This window comes from Megascapheus bottae, chromosome 18, assembly GCF_031878675.1.
Source record: "Megascapheus bottae isolate mThoBot1 chromosome 18, mThoBot2.hap1, whole genome shotgun sequence".
In the NCBI taxonomy this organism is placed as follows: domain Eukaryota; kingdom Metazoa; phylum Chordata; class Mammalia; order Rodentia; family Geomyidae; genus Megascapheus; species Megascapheus bottae.
In genome coordinates this window covers 37,937,542-37,955,158 of record NC_143526.1, presented here as the reverse complement: position 1 = coordinate 37,955,158, position 17,617 = coordinate 37,937,542, and the positions used below count along the sequence as shown (strand labels likewise).

The 17,617-nt window shown below is 46.4% G+C and overlaps 1 protein-coding gene across 1 annotated transcript in view; it reads left to right on the top strand.

The window, feature by feature from the left end:
• The window catches only part of Rims4 (regulating synaptic membrane exocytosis 4), a 57,892-nt gene that overhangs the window by 30,464 nt on the left and 9,811 nt on the right, over positions 1-17,617 (top strand). The window contains exon 2 of the mRNA XM_090352409.1: positions 9,597-9,735. Within this exon, the coding sequence (XP_090208535.1) occupies positions 9,597-9,735 (139 nt within the window). The remainder of the gene's footprint in view (positions 1-9,596; positions 9,736-17,617) is intronic.

Below are 17,617 nucleotides of genomic sequence, written 5' to 3'. Positions count from 1 at the left end.
GGGTTGTAAACTAGTAGAACCACTCTAAAAATCACCTACCCTGTAATCTAGCAATACCTCTCTTGGGCCTAAGTCCAAAGGAAGCTAAGTTGGGATACGATAGAAACACTTGCACTCCCATGTTTAGTGCAGCACTCCCCATAATAGACAAGCTATGGAAACAGCCCAGATGCCCTACAACTGATGAGTGGACCAATATACTTTAACCATATACTTTAACACATACAGATGGTGTGTGTGTGTGTGTGTGTGTGTGTGTGTGTGTGTGTGTGACATATTTGTAATTGTGGGGCTGTTTAAGGGGGCTGGAGAGGAAGAAAAGAGAATGCTAGAGGACAAACAATTCTGATGTACACTGCATCTGTGAATGAAGATGGCAAAATCAGCAGGAGCTGTTGTATAATAGGGGAGGAGAGAGGATGGTAGAAAGTAAGAGGGAATGATGGGCCAGTGTCATTCAAGTACAGTATATGCATGTGTGAAATCACATGGTGGGAACCTCTCTGAACAATTAGTATACACTTCAAACAATGAATGTTAAGAAGAAGACACATCTCCTGTCTGGAGTGTCGACACTAGTGGGAAGGAGAGGGTGGATGGCGAGGGTGAAGAAGGGTGAATATGATTGAAATGCTTTATGAATATGTGTGAAAATGAAACAGTGAAGCTGGTTGAGATTGAGGGGAGTGATTGAGAGGGTGTGCGATCAAGGTACATTGTGTGGACGTATCTAAACGAAACATCTTTGTACAATTAATATACACAAAATCGTTTTTTTTAAGTTTAAAGTAAGAAGATAGGGGGAAAATACATGTCTTTGGAGTCGGAAAGACCTGGGTTTGTAATTGAATAGATGTATACATTAATTCTTAGGAACATTAACTTGGGGACAAGAGTGGGGCCTAGTGGTAGAGTGTTTGTCTAGCACACACGAAGCCCTGGATTCCATTCCTAGATACCACGTACACAGAAAAGGCCGAAAGTTGTGCTGTAGCTCCAGTGGTAGAGTACTAGCCTTGAGAAAGCCCAGGGACAGTGCCTAGGCCCCGAGTCCAAGCCCCAGGACTGGCAAAAAGAAGATACATTAACTTAAACTTAAGGTATGTCTTGAGATAGTGGAGTTTGAACTCAGGGCCTTGACCTTGCTAGGCAAGTGCTCTATCACTTGGGACATATCTCCAGTCCTTTTGCTTTTAGTTTGTTTTTCATAGAGGATCCCATACTTTTGCCAGGGCCAGTCTTAGATCTTGATCTTCTTCCCTCTGCCTGAGTAACTGGCATTAGAGATGTGAGACCCCATGCCCAGCCTTACTTAACCTTCTAAATCCTCATTTTCTTCCTGTGTCAAATGGTTTGCTGTGAGAATTAATTGAGATGATGCCTATGCAAAATACTCGGCATGGTATCTGACCTGCGGCAGGGACATAGCAATGATAGCCACCTTTGCTGAATGTTTGCCATGTGCCCCAGCTCTCCTAGGGTGACGTGCAGGAACACATCATAATATGACCTGATGCACCTAATGCTTGTAACAACCCTGGGAATTTGGAACTGTTCCTCAGTGGGAAACTGAGCAGAGAATTATTGAAAAATTACAGTTGTTGTTTCAAGTGAAACTCTGGAGGATGGGTAGAATTTTGAGAGAGAAGAAGGAAAAGAGAGAATGAGAGAGGATGAGGAAATTACTGGGGTTGGGTACTGTGGCTTCATGCCTGTAATTCTAGCTACTCAGGGGGCTGAGATGTGAAGCCAGCCTGGGCGAGAAAATCCATGACACTCTATCACCAGTTAACCACCAAAAAGCCAGAAATGAAGCTAGGGCTTAAGTGATAGGGTACCAGTCTTGAGCAAAAAAGCTAAAGGGCAGTTGAAACCTTGGTACTGTCACCATTAAAAAATAAAAATAAAAGAAAGTTACTGAGGCTGGACCTGGAGCAGTGAGGTCCCCAGCCAGGCTGAAGCATGGAGACTGAGGGAATCCAGTAGCAGGTGAGGAGGGGAAGGAATCAAAAGAGTAGAAGGCCTTGGATGTGGGATACAGTGAATAAACTTAATTTGGCAGGTGATGAAGAGCTGTTGTAAGGTTTTACAAAAAAAACACAGCATGACTTATGAATTTATGTTTTACTTTCATTTCCATTAGAATTAATACATTTTTAACTGTCAAAAATCCATGCGACATTGAAGCACGTGAGAGAAATAAAAATCACCTTCCCAGTGGGCTAACTAGAGTGTATATAGGCAGCTATTTAGTAGAATCAGCTGAAACCAAACAAACACCTACCCCCAGTGAACCAGCAATTCTATCCCTAGGTATATTTCTGGAAGACACAGGTGCAAATGTCCACCAAAAGCCTTGCACCAGATAACAATGGCAGCATTATGCCTCCTTTCCTTGAACTGGAGGAAAACAAGTTAAAGGCTGTCACCAGAACAATGGATGAGTAGGATGTGGTATAGTCACACAGGGGAACACAATATAGCCATGAGACTGAACGTGTTACCACCACCAGTGTGCATGGGTCGCAGGTGACACAGAGGGAGCCGCCTACCTCCCAGCATGACCACACTCTGTACACACTGAAAACCAGGCAACGCTAGTAAGCTGACATCGAAGGTCAGCATTGTGGCTTTCTTCATAAACAAGCTCGTGGAGGGGAGGTGGAGACAGAGGTAATGCTGGGTTTCTTATCTGGCTCCTGTGAGCATGTTTAGTCTGTAAAAATTCATCAAGCTTTATCGCCAGCACAATGTAAAGATGTGTCCCAAGTTCCTATGCTGCCAGCCCACTCCCAATGTTTTACTGCCTGAGAATTTAAATCAGCAGGGCCTTATTGATAGATTTATGGACCCTTTGAGATGTTGACTTTATTTTACAACTAAGTAGAGTCTCTATGTAAAAAACCGAAGGGAAAAAAATGAAATATGATTTGTGTGTGTGTGTGTGTGTGTGTGTGTGTGTGTGTGTATGTTGACATAGGGGCTAGAACTCAGGGCCTGGGGGCTGTCCCCTAGTTTTGTTTTGCTCAAGGCTGGTACTCTGCTACTTGAGCCACAGCTCTATTTCTGTCTTTTTGGTGGCTATTGGTGGTAAAAGTCTCAGATTTTCCTGCCTGGGCTGGCTTTGGCCCTTAGTCCTCATTCTTAGCCTTCTGACTAGCTAGGATTACAGGTGTGAGCCCCTGGTGCCTGACTGCAATGCATTTTTTTTTTTTTTGCCAGTCCTGGGCTTGAGCTCTGGGCTTGAGCTCAGGGCCTGAGCCCTGTCCTTGGACTTTCTCAAGGCTAGAGCTCTACCACTTGAGCCTCAGCAGCACTTCCGGCTTTTTTCTATGTATATGGTACCGAGGAATCGAACCTGGGTCTTTGTGCATGGTAGGCAAGCACTCTACCACTAGGCCAAATTCCCAGCCCCCTGCAATGCATTTTTATTTAAAGATTAATAGAAGGTCTGTGGCCTATAGCATTCATTATTGACATACCTTCTTCCCAACATTTCTGCTTCCACTCTTCTGCTTTGCGATGTGTTGCAATGTACCTGAACCACATACAAGAGAAAGAGTGTGCTTAGTTTTGTTATTTTGTTCTTACCATCCCTTTCACATACTATGAACTTCACACTTGTTTGCTGTCCTGCAATTGTACAAATCATAAAGAAATACAATTTTGCTGATTTTGGATATATTTGGGGAATGAAAAGAGTTTTATTTCCTCTTGTTTCCATCATATCTGTGTGAAGGTACAGGTATAAGGAGAAATGGCTCTTTTTAAAATTGATAACACAGGAAGGTTTTCAGAAAAGTGGAAAATAATGAAACTTAACTTCTGGAGCACTTAATGGTTTCTGTTTCCAATATAATTATTGGTTTCATTTCTCTCTGGACTTTCTCCTACAAATATCATTAAATGTTTAGAAACCAGCTGTTTAATGACTGGAAGAAAGCTCAAGTGCCTCTGAGTTCCCGATTTGAACACAATTGCCTGGATGGACTATGATAAAGAGGATGCTGTCATTGAAATAGCACACCAGCCAGATGATAAGATGTGACTCTCCTGACTGCTCTAAATACCACTTTCATCCTCAGTCATAGAGACAGCCGCTTGTGGGCAGGTGGGCACTGGTGGCTTCCACCTGTAATCATGGCTACTCAGAAGGGCAAGCTCCTACCATTGAAGTTCCCAGCTAGCCTAGGCAGAAAAGTCTATGAGAATCTTTTTTTTAATTTTTTCATATATTTTTATTGTAATTAATAGAAGGGTTACATTATATTCACCAAATAGAAGGTGCATTACTTCACATACATGGATACCCTTTCTCTTTTTTTTCATATATTTTTATTGTAATTAATAGAAGGCTTAAATGCTCAACATCTCTGGTCATAAAAGAAATGCAAATCAAAACAACTCTAAGATTCCACCTCACTCCAGTTAGAATGGCCAGGATCAAGAAAACTAATAACAACAGATGCTGGAGGGGATGTGGCCAGGAGGGATCACTACTACATTGTTGGTGGGAGTGCAAACACATTCAACCACTATGGAAAGCAGTATGGCAGTTCCTCAAAAGACTAAGCATAGAACTCTCCTATGACCCAGCAATTCCACTACTTGGCATTTACCCAACCATCCAGAAACAAGGGCATACTAAATCCACCAGCACAACAATGTTCATTGCAGCACTATTCACCATAGCAAAGATATGAAACCAACCTAGATGTCCCTCAGTTGATGAGTGGATCAGCAAGATGTGGTATTTGTACACAATGGAATTCTATGCTGCTGTCAGAATGACATTGCCCCATTTGTTAGTAAATAGAAAGACTTAGAAAAAATCATATTAAGTGAAGTTAGCCAGACTCAAAGGAACTTAGGCTCAATGGTTTCCCTCATTTGTCATAATCAGTAGAAGTCTATGAGAATCTTATCTCCAGTTACCAAAAAGTCAAAGGTGGAGGTGTGACTCAAGTGGTAGTCAGCCTTAAGCAGAAAAGGCTAAGGGACATTACCCAGGTTTTGAATTCAAGCCCCAAGCAGCAGCATTAAAAAAAAAATGCCCTGTTGTATGCTGTGGCTCCACAAAGGGCCTTTCCATTGACAGAAGCAGTTCAGAATTTGTCTTTCCAGCTTCTTCGCTGGTTACCTTGGATGTTCTATTGCTGGCAAGTTAATGACTTGATCACTGAAATCCGACTCCTAGTTTAAGGGAGCAGCGTTCTCTGTGGCTTCTTTTTTACTTGTGTGGAAATGCACTGTGCTTAATCATGAAAGGTGCCATTTTGAAACAAAATAATCTTAAAAAAGAAATACTGAGTTGTGATTTATTAGTTCATTTTAACTTAAAAAGCTTAGCTCTTGGTAAAAGAACAGTTTTTTTCAGTTTTTTTTCAAGCTCTGTACTTCAGGTTTGTGTACTTCTCAGTGTTTGTCTTACACTTATATTAAAAAGTCCAAAAAAAATGATCCTATATACCTCCTCTAATAGTCTCCATTAACAGTTTGGTTCATATCCTCTCAGATTTATCTGTGCATTTGCATAAATATAAAGTTGTCTCATCCTCCCTCTCTCCCTCTCTCCCTCTCTCTCTCTTTCTCTCTCTCTCTCTCTCTCCTCTCTGTACACACACACACACACACACACACACACACACACACACAGAGCTATCTATAGCCTTACAAAAATGGCATCATGTTTTACATACTGCCCTGCAACTTGCTTTTTTTAACTTGCCAGTATGCTAAGGGAGTCATTCCATGTCACAGTAATAGAGAGGATGTGTCTCTACAGTCACCAGGCACTGGGTGGCCTGCCCCTCCCCCCAGCAGGGCTGCACCTGAGCTTTGCACACCTCAGTGTGGCTCTGAGCTGAGACCAGCTCCTCCTCCTGAAGTTAGTCTTTAGGGAAGGGTCTTGGCAGCCTCAGGACTCACACATGTCCAGACCCTCTGGCTCTACCTGTGTGATTGCCTGATGGATTGAGTAGTCCAAGAGAAGACCTCAGCAAGCACAGGTACCGGCTGTGCACCAAACCTGCTGAGGGAGGAGGGGCTTATAGAAATGGAGGGAGTCCAGGACCATAGCAAATCAACCGTCTGGACCCTGTGCACCAGAGACAGAGCCATTCATTCCTGTCTCACATCAGCATGTTTGCCAGCAGAGACCAGCATGTGAGAGAGGTCTCCACCTAACAAGGTGCATGTACATGTGTGGGGAAGAGGGATAATGCCGGGCCTTAGGGTAAAGGCTGAGATTAAAGATCTCAGTTTGTATTCTTCATTGAATACAAGCTCATTGAACTATGTATCCGAAATTCATGACGTTTTCTTTCTTTGGACTTTCGTTCTGGGTGCTGTCCCTGAGCTCTTCAACTCTAGGCTACCACCCTACCCTTGAGCCTCAGCCCCACTTCCCATTTTCTAGTGGTTAACTGGAGATAAGAGTCTCACCTTCGGCCAGGAGTGTGCCCTAGTAGTAGAGTGCTCGCCTAGGATGCATGAAGCCCTGGGTTCAATTCCTTGGTACCACATACACAAGAAAAGCCACAAGTGGCCCTGTCAAGTGGTAGAGCAAAAAGTATCCAAGAACAGTGCCCAGCCCCTGAATTCAAGACCCAGGACCGGCAAAAAAAAAAAAAAGGAATCTCACCTTCTTTAGTGTCTAGGTTGGCTTTGAACCTCTATCCTCAGATCTCAGCCTCCAGGCTGAGCCACTGCACCCAGCTGATGATATTTTCTGTGTCAGTTATACTTACAAAAACTGAAAGTTGCAAGATTTTACAAATTGTTATTTTAAAATTTGAACCTGTTTATAAATTACATCCTCCAGTCAAAAGAAAAACAAAGATCTTGTGCTGATCAGAACAGGTCCTTGGAAGGCAAGAAGCTGTGTGAGCAGGGGCTGGGAGCCCATGGTGGAAGAGACAAGATGGCCTGTGGGGGGCTCGTGAGAGCACAGCCTCGGTGGGGTTGTGGTGAGGGTGGAAGGAGGTGGTGGGATATAGGAGTGCTTGACAGATGGTGGATCAGCCTTGCTAGAGGGGCTGAAGGGCAAGGGCAAGGTCTAAAGTTTGTGAAATCTGGAAGTGTGGAAGAACAAAACACTGAGAACATACCTTCCAGCCAGGCTGGGGAAAGGATGTGTTGGGATGGGTGGGTTATGGAGCAGGGAGTGGGGTATACATTCAGGAATGGAGTGATCAAGTCAACAAGAGAAGGCTGAAGATGGGTGGTGGGTGCCCTTGGTATGGTGGGATACCCCAGGTTGAGGAAGATGGCATGCTTGCAAGGCCATCAGTTCCCCAGGGAGTCCAGGGGGTGTCAGGCCTTTGTCTCTGTGTAGCAACCACTGTATGCCAGGCATGGTGGGCCAGGGTACTGACAATTATCCCACTGGAGCGCTGTGCTCTGTGAGGTAGGTTTGGTCTCTGCTTGGGCTGTGCTCCCACAGAACCAGGCTACCTTTGTACTGAACCAGGCTCAGGAACTGGGTGGGCTGGGCCTTGGAGGGCTGCAGGATGCAGGTGTGAAACACACCTCTGCCACCTCCTCAGCCCCCTGGGGACTGAACCTTTTGTCAGCCTGGACTCCTCCCCCTTCCGGGAGACTTGATGGGTGGAGACTAGGTGGTGTGGGGCTCAGCCTCTGCTCTCTGTGGAGGTCACAAACCCTGTCAGGCATCTGCATTCTACCTGCAGCTCCTGTGCATGGGCCCGAAGCCCTGGTGATGATGGGAGGCCCCCCACTACACACGTGTGTGTGTGTGTGTGTGTGTGTGTGTGTGTGTGTGTGTGTGTGTGTGTGTTCCCATGTGAAGGACTTCTTTGTGTCTGTGAGTCTGATTCTGAGAATGCACGTGTGTGTTTCTGTGGCTTTGCCTCTCTAGCTACACAGAGGAATAAACACAGGGATAGGAATGGGGTGGGGATGGCTGCATTTGGGGGATAGGGAAAGAACAAATGAAATGGAGTGGAAACAGGAGCACACTCCCCCCAAACATACACATGTGTTCAGAAATACAGTGCGCTCTCTCTCTCTCCCTCTCTCTCCCTCTCTCTCCCTCTGTGTCCCTCTCTGTCCCTCTCTCTCCCTCTCTCTCCCTTCCTCCCCTCCTCCCTTCTCTTTCTCCAGTGAGCGGGCTTGCACACCTGCTGACTGTCAGACACACTGGTAGATGGAGACTTGTGAAAAGGGACACAGAGATGTGTATATATTCCCATGTGTGTTGCTGCGTGTTTTTCTCAGTGTATGAGTGTCCATGTATCTGTATAGTGTGGGTACATATGGGAGACAGACACCTGTGCCCCAGCTTCAGAATCTCTACACGTGTTTTGTAACTCTCAGGATCAGGGGGAGAGGGGATGGTAATGTTGCTGCTGAGCCAGCCAGGAGGAGGTCAGTGGGCCATGTCATGGCCCACTTAACAGGAGCAGGAGGATGGGGCTTGAAATGAGTGACTGCTTCCTGTAGCGGGTCAGTCAGCAAGCAACTGTGAAGCTCTAGAAGCCTGCCAGCCTATCACCAGATGGATCCTATTGAGACTTCGAACCCTGTGGACAGGCAGGGTAATAAAGCTACTGTGAGTCCAAGGAAGATCCTTTAGGGCCTTATTCTGGCTCCTTCCCATCCCTCTGGGTGAGAACCAGTCCCTGACCACCATTCTGTACCCTCATCCTCAGTACTGATGAGGGGAAAGCAGGAAGCAATGCCTCATGGTGGCTGTGAGGATGAAGATGGTGGTCAAGGTGACATTGGTCCAGTGTCATTCATTAAGAGTCTGCTCTTCAAGAGTCAGGCTTCAAGCCGTGAACACAGTCTCATGACCTTATGGAGCAAGTCACCAGTGTGCAACAGAGGACACAGGTGGGCAGGGACAGGGCAATCAGAGACCGTCTCGGTCAACACCATGTCAATACAGGATGGAGCTGAGGAGTGAGCTGGGGATGGGAGAAAGCAACAGGAGAGAATTAAGGACAAAGACCATCTTTACTCATAATAAGCCTATTGTCCTGCTGTACAGTTGAAGAAATGGGAGCTTAGTGATCCACCCAAAAGTCTCACTTCCAGTGAGAAAGATATTCAGGGTTTGGCTTCCATGTTGGTGGTCTAAACCAGTGGTCACCAGTTGAGGGTGACCTTTAGGGGGTCTATTTGGCAATGTCTAGGATATTACTAGCTGCTGTATCAGGACTGGGGTGCTACTAACATGTAGCCAAAGAGGCTAGGCAAGCTGCTAGGAGCTCTACAGTTCACAGGACAGTGATTGCAGCAAAGCAACATGCCACCCCTAAATACCAGTTACACCGATGTTGAGAGAAGCCCTGGTCTGGATCCACGTAGAGGCTCTAACAGAGAGTGCAACACATAGTAGGTGCTTGATAAATAGTAGCTGACGAGGAAAAGGAGGAAAGCTCAGGTGGTACTACGTGGGTACTGAGTCGGTGCCATGTCAGGACTGCCCCAGGTGGGCTCAGGTGAGACCAATGGATGAAGAGGTTGATGGGCTGGGTTTGGGGGCTAAAGCTGGGCCACGATCAGCTGCTGATACACTAACCTGACTACTGCCTCTCTGTTCTCCTTGTCCATGTGTCTCTCCCCAGCAGGAGACAATCGGAGGCTGAAGGGGGCCATTCAGAGGAGCACGGAGACAGGCCTGGCTGTGGAGATGCCCAGCCGAACGCTGCGCCAGGCCAGCCACGAATCCATCGAGGATAGCATGAACAGCTACGGCTCAGAGGGCAAGTGAGTATAGGACCCACACCCACCCTCCACCTCTGGGCTTGCACTTTGAGGGAAGGAAGGATGGCTTAATACTTCTGAGAGGCTGGGAATACTGGCTTAGGGCTCCAGAGCCGTGCCCATCTTCAGGAAGGCAGGCAGTGAGGCCACGAGATCTGAGGAAGAGGGCATAGAGCCCCGGCTCTCATTCCCATTGGCTTTGCACTCATTTCCAGTTCTGGATTGCCTCTGGTCATAACCCCAGTCTATAGCTTCCTTATCTATAAAACTGGGTAAGAGTGCCAACCACAAAAGGAAGTGCTACGGATTTAACGTTTTTAAACATTTCTAATTAAACATGTGTAACGTCTTGGGTTAGTATTTATAGACTGTGATTAGTACATGGGTGCTGCATACCCTGTGGGTAAATAAGCAAAAAGGTTATTTGATCTCCTTTTTGGTTTCATTTGTAGTTCTGGTTGTATTTAAAAAAAACATAAACCTGGCCTCTCATGTACATCATGAAATCATAAGACATTGCTGGCCACCTGGCCCCTGGCCAGTATTTTCCTCCCCAGCTTGTTATAAATGCAGATGGCAGGGCTTGAGCCACCAAATTAGAGTCACTGGAAGGGAGCCCAAGAACTAAGGGTTTTTTGTTTTTTTGTTGTTATTGTTTTCCCCAAAGAGAAGCTCTCTGGAAAAATAATTCATCCAGGCCAGGATTTCTCATGTTTATGGACCTCTTTGAGACCTCCTCTTTGAAGGGAAAATTTGGGCTTGCTTTTTTTCAGATAAACACACACAGCAAACACAGCGTCATTCTCACCTGCAGTCATACCAATACACTCTTTTCATAGCAACAGACCGTTGGTTCCTAAAGTCAGTTACCCTAAAGTCAGCCCATAAGTCCCTGGCAAAGAAACCAAGATCCAAAGCAACTTCCATATTATGTAAATGCCCTCATACTCAGAGAGGTTCAGGAGTGCACCCTGGGTCACACAGCATGCTCAATAACCTGGAACCTGCAACCCCACATGGCTTTATGTTCCTGTCTGTCCTCTGAGGCAGGAAGGAGGCATGGGGTGTCATCATCCCTAGTTGTGTACATGAGGAGACCAAAACTTGGGATTCAAAGTCTGCAGGGTCCTTATCGATGTCACCAGAACTATTTGAATTAACTAAAATTAAATAAATTATTCTGTACTTCTCTCATTCTGTTTTCAGTGCTCAATAGAAACACATGGCTCTTGGCAACCCTATGAGATGAGGCAGGATTGCTGTAGCTCCATTGTCACAAAAGGTCACACTGGTCAGTGACCTGTCCTAAAGCAGCCAGCCAGGCATGGCACACTAAGCTCAGCCTCCTTTGGCCGCCCTTCATGTCTGGCCCTTGGTCTCAGCTCACTGGGGGCTACTGCTGGCTAACAGCCATGGTCCTCTGCCCTTCTACCTGGGCATCTTATGAATAGGCTGGCCTTGGCAGAGCTGCTCTGCTATCCACCTGTTTTGTGGAGAGAAAAATGGTGCAAAAATGGAAAGGAAGAAGAGGAAGTGGTTGAGGGAGGAGAAGGAAGGCAGCCAGCATTTCTCTGTGGCCTGGGAAACCTGGCAGGGCAGCCAAACTTGGAGGAAGGTACCCTGATACCTGGGGAGCAGTGGAGTCCAGCTGACAGATGGGCGCTGTGGGCTCAGGAGTCTCTGGTCCCACTCCTGGCTCTGCCACGGACCCTCTGGTGGCCTTTGGTACATCTGTGGCCTCTTTTGAATTTTAGGGACTCTAGTAGATATTATACATCATAAGAGGCTGGAAGGACCAGGTCATTAGAAACAGCTCCGTGCTGTGGGTGGCAGCAGGCAATTCAGAGTCGTGATCCCATGTCACAGAAGAAGAGAAGGCTCAGGAGGTCACAGAACTTGCTCACAGGGAGCAGCAGAGGGAGATATCACAAGGGGAAAAAAATGTACAAGACAGGGCCCCTGAAGGGGGCTCTGGCTATCACTGGATGAAACATACTTGAACGGGTTAGAAAATCTAACTGCAGGGCTCAGATGTCAGATTGTACCAGCATCTGGTTCATTTCTGCTTCCTAACAACCATGTGGCTTTGAGAAAGTCACATCCTCTCCAAGTCTAGAAAGGGGACAGTAATGGAGACTACTCATAAACTAGGAGTTAATAATGAGGGAAACACTTAGAACAGTGACTGGCACTTGGGATTACTCCCTATTAAAAATATCTGTTGTTAACTAAGCCTCTGTTTAAAGTAGACTATTTTGCTGGTTGGCCTCAGTTGCATCCTAGAGGTTTCCATAAGCCTCTCCAAATATAATCTGTGGGTTTTGCTGGACCTGGGCCTGGGTGCTGTCCTTGAGCTGCTTTTTGCTCAAGGCTAGCCCTCTACCATTTGAGCCACAGCTACACTTCTGGCTTGTCCTGTGACTAATTGGAGATCCGATTCTCACAAGCTTTACTGCTCAGGCTGACTTTGAACAACAGTCCTCAGATCTCAGTCTCCTGAGTAGCTAGGACAACAGGCGTGAGCCACTAGCACCTGGTGCAGTCATGTCTATAATGTGTGTCACAGCATGAGAACTGGGCAAATGCTCATTATGGTGGGTATTTAAAGGTTGGAGAATATGTTAAATTTAGTGGAGAAGGAAGCAGGGGATGTGGAAGAGGCTGGGTCCAGCAATGAAGACAGTTTTTTTTTTCCTGCTGGAAAGGGCTGGGACTTGGTGGAGGCCAGCCAGGTGCTGCCCCCTCATTTAACACCTGGATGAAGAAGTGACAGGGACATTGAACTGTGCTCAGCCTTTTCCTTGCTCTGCAGATATTTTGGGCATTGCTTGGACCCAGGTGCCAGGCTCTGAGGTGAGAAGGAGTGTAACTGTCCTCCCTTCTCCCCACCCCATTGGACTTCTGCCAGCCCAGCGGGGCATGCAGCAAGCCAGCCTCACTTTACAGAGTCCCGAGGGGTTGCAGTTCCCCACTGCCCAGCCGCGCACTGGGTCACCAAGGGGCACAGGGCTGCTCCCACGGGGGTTTTCATTTTGCCAGATGTGACTGAGCACCCACAGTGGACCAGACAGCTGTGTAGGGCACTGTAGAGATCCTTCTGTATAGGATGCTGACCAAGCAACTCGTAGAGTGGTGAGAAGTGTGGAGGTCAGGCGTGTAAAACTGCAGAGATACTGTTCTCATCCCAGCCCTGGGGATGGAGGACCCTGTGCAGCTTAGACCTGTGGCAGTGAGGATGCTGTGGACTCCTTGCCCACAGTAGCATTGGCTTCAGCCATCACAGTCCCAAAGCACTGGCAGCCCTGGGAGGCTCATTAGCCTTTCGGGCTCCACCCCAGACTCCCTGTGAATGGCCACATTGGTAGTCCCAGAGAACGCTGCTGGCAGACCCTGTACCACGTGCATCACCCCCCCCACCCCCCGTGTTGACTCATCTAAGCCTTACAACCTGGTGGTGATGGTGATGTTCTGTCTCCATTTTACAGGGGAGGAACTGAAAGTGGGTAACGTGCCCAGAGTCACACAGTGAGTAACTGAGCTGGGGCTCAGATCCAGGCATTTCCCCTCAACCATTGCCCTCCACGCATTCTCTTATTGAATGGTTACCTCTATGAAGATTTTTGGAGGTGGATACTTTTAGGATGGTTTGGTGGTTTGGCAATGCCATCAAGGACCAAAAGTCCTTCGTCCCTTCTATAGGCCTCAGTATATTAGACAAGTTGTGGTTTAACCTCTAGGAATGGAGGAAAGGTTTGTTATTTTTTCTGAACCCCTTTCTGCTTTATAAAAATTTGGGATTATTGCTGACTGTACTATAATCCTAGCTACTTGGGAGGTAGAAATAGGTGGCGTGGGGTTTGAGGCCAGCCTGCACATTAGAGTTTAAGAGATTCTTTTTTTTTTTTTTTTGCCAGTCTTGGGCTTGAACTCAAGGCCTGAACACTGTCCTTGGATTTTCTCAAGGCTAGAGCTCTACCACTTGAGCCTCAGCACCACTTCTGGCCTTTTTCTATATATGTGGTACCAAGGAATCAAACCCCGTCTCTTCGTGCATGGTAGGCAAGCACTCTACCACTAGGCCAAACTCCCAGCCTAGAGTTTAAGAGATTCTTATCTCAAGCAATGCCTAGGCACTGTGGTATGCACCTGTTATCTGCCAAGCTACAGGGGAATTCTGAAGCTTTGGGGAAACACAGGGGCAGGACACAGTGGCCTGGCTGTCTCCAGCAATTCAAGGAAGTATAAGTAGGAAAATTGCAGCCTAGGGCAGAGACACTACCCGGAAAATAACTCAGGCTAAAAGGGGCTTAGGTTTAGGTCAAAGGATAGAGAATATGCCTAGCAAGTGCAAGACCCTGAATACAACCCCTAGTACTGCAAAGAAGAAGATAAAAGAAGTTTTGTTAAGGACAGAGGGGCAACCAGCCAACCTCCCCGAGGTGAGCAAGCCATTTCATCCAGACGAAGATCAGGGGACAGAGTTCAAGTGTGCCGAGAAAATGACCCTCAGGACAGTCCCTTCCTACACACATGAATACCCCCCTACATGCATGCACACATGCCCACACGTACACACACATGCACTCATGCACACCTGCCCTCCATCCTGAGATGCTCCTATTGATTGTCTGCCTGTGTTTGGGTTTTCCCAGAACTAGAACTGAAACATGTATTTGAGGTACAAGCAGTTTGCCTGGGAAATGGTTCTGGAAAACAATGGCAGAAGAGCATGTGTGAAAGACAGGGCTGCACCAAGCCAGCTCTGCAGTGGGCAGCTCATTCTGATAGGGAGCCATGGACGCTAGTGTAACCTGGGAATTGTGTTGCACCTGGTGAGAGAGCAGAGGTATTTACACTCTAGCTACTGATGGGTGGCAATTCTCTGCTTCATCTTGTCATCTTTCCTGCAGCAACATGGGCCAGGGGGCTAAAAAAGTTCTTCAGTGCCAGAGAAATGTTGACAAAGCAATGTAAGGGCTGGCCATTAGATGTCACAAGTACTGATTAGTAAGAGGGTGAGGAATCCATCAGCAGAGCCCATCTCACTCCTGCTGCCCAAGCTGGAACCTAGGCTTCTGAATTGCTTTACTTTCTTGTGGTGATTATCCAACCCAATCCATTTGATTCACGTTTCCCTTTTTCTTTTTAATTTATTTTATTTAAATGGTAGAGAGGAATTGAACCCAGGGCCTCAAGCATGCCTTGAATGCATCCAGCTCTCCCCATTCATGAGTGATTCTAGTTGAAGCCACCCCTGCTCTTTTCTAGACACCTGCAAGTACAGATCCCATAGTCTTGTCACCTCTGACCTCTTCCCACCTCTCCCAGTCCTCAGTCATGTGCTTCTACCTTTCACCCTGAATCTTCTATCTTCCCCTGACTCAAGGCTCTGCACCCATGGCTCCCTCTGCCTGGTACTTGCTCTTCTAGTCATAATTCCTCTTTACTCTCTGACTCATTCCTTTTCCAGATCGCAGCTAAGAACTGGCACATGACTTTGGCTCACATGCCAACTTAAGTTAATTGATAGCGCCTCCCCAAAGTGCTATGCTGAGAAGGATTCTGGAGCCAAGTCCAGGCCTGGTGGGGATGCTAAAATTGATTAGTAATGTCTGCCCTGAGTGTGGGCAGGGGAAGTGGAATGGCACAAGATTACCATTTTCCTTGCTGGTTCAACAGCTCTCACAGGTTCCTTTCCATCTCTAGCATAATTATCAACTGTGTGTCCTTCTAGACTCTGAGTTTGGTGCTTGTCTGGTTGACCCCCAGTTGGTGCTTTCTAAGCTTTGATGAGTAGCTGTGTATAGATAGAAGCCGGTATGTATTCCACTCCTTCCTCCCCTCCTTGATTTGCTTCATCACACAAAATCCAAGGCTTTCGCATCCTCTTTCAACCCAGCAGGTCTCGGAGCTAGTTCCTGGAGTCCACCTGTTTCTCTCTGCCCATTGTTTTCCTGAGATGTCTGGGTCACCAGCAGCCAGGATCTGGGTGTCTGGGTCACTGTGCCCACAATTCAGGAAATCAGCATGTGAGCCAATGGCAAGGCCACAGCATTCCACACGTGGGGTGTCTTCTGATCACCAGAGGCCCACTACCATTCCCCTGGCCTCCCACCTCTGCCGTTTCCCAGAAGTCACCGTGCCTAAAGGGCGTGATGAGGACGGCTGTGGACCAGCAGACAGGGATTTATTCTGTCTTATTTTATAAGCACTAGTATTTGTTGAGCATTTGACTGTGCCCGACTGTTCTAAGGAGTTTATCTCCTTTTAATACTTAGAGCAGCACTGAGGATTAACTTATGGTTGTTCTGTTTTATGGAAAAGGAAACAATTCCCAGAGAGAAATGCATATCTCCAGGAGTTCTGAATGGTGGAGACAAGGTATGAACCCTAGCCATCTGACCCCAGAGCAAGCTTAGATTGCAGGTTGCTAGTCTATGCAAAGCACAGGGCCTTTGAGTACCAGAATCCCACATGTATAGATTCAACCAGCCTTAGATGGAAAATACTTGGAAGAATAATTGTGGACTGAACTTGTGCATACCTTCTTTTTCTTGTCTTATTCCCTAAGTCATTCAATAAAACAACCATTTTCATGTAATTTATATTATGTTTGGCACTATAAGTTAACTAGAGGTGTTTTTTTAGTATACAAGAGGGCATGCATGTGTTATATGCAAGTACTATGCTGACTTGTTTAAAAGATTTGAGCATCCATGGGCTTTGGTGTTCATGCGACATCCTGGAGATGCCAAAGGTCAGCTGTATATTATAGTGGGGAAGAAGAAGGACTCTAGCTGGGCACCAGTGGCTCATACCTGTATTCCTAGCTAATTAGGAGGCTTAGATCTGAGGATCAGTTTGAAGCTAGCCCAGGAAGAAAATCCATGAATTCTTATCTCCAATTAAGCAGCCAAAAGCTTCAAGCAGAGCTATGGCTCAAGTGGTGGAGCACCAACTTTAAGCAAAAAAGCGAAGGGTGAGCTCCCAGGCCCTGAGTTTAGGCCCTAATACTGTCACCAAAAGAGAAAGAAGGAAGAAAGAGAGGGATAGAGGGAGCGGGAAGAAAAGAAAAGGAAGGAAAGAAAAAAGAGAAGAAAGAAAAAAGAGGTGAAAAAAAGGACTCCTGAAGTCAGGCCTTAGAGTTCAAATCCCAGGGTCTACTACTTTCTAGCAAAGTGATTGTGATTGCATGATGGATAGTTCTGGACCTTAGCTTACCCTTCTGTAAAATAGGACTGAATAAGTATATAGATTTGAGAGGATTAAATGAGTTAACATTGGTGACTTAAGACTATGACTGCTTGGCTCATGCTTGGTTTTGGAAAATAAAAACCAAATCCCTGGCTCACAAGCTACATTCCAGTGGAGGGGGAGTCAGGATGGTGTGATACAGTGGGTCCTGGCATACACTCAATGCTGCTATAGTATTTGTTTTGAAAGCTAGAATTTATTCTAACTCCACTGAAGTATTAAGGAATAATTTGAGGATAACATGAAATTCACATATGCTCAGTCAGGCACAATTTCATTCATGAGAAACATTAGGTAAAAGCAAAAAAATTATTTCTACCTGGGAATCCACACGACCCAAGCAGCTCCTGCACCCTCAGTTTACCAGGTGTTTAATTTAGCATGAGGTGTTTACTGGTGTATTTGTCTCTGCCCTCCCTCACTACTTGCCAGTAACTCACAGCATACAACCTCTCCGGTGTCCCCTTCCACAAGCAAAACTTGGAAGTTCAAGGTAAAGTGCCATATTTCCTTGCACACATTTACTCATTTCTTAGCCATCTAAACATGTATAAGATAGTGCTGGTGTGTTTACTGGGTCCCTGTGCTGTGATCTTCATTGCTGGATTTGCATAGCACAGTACTTTTTAAG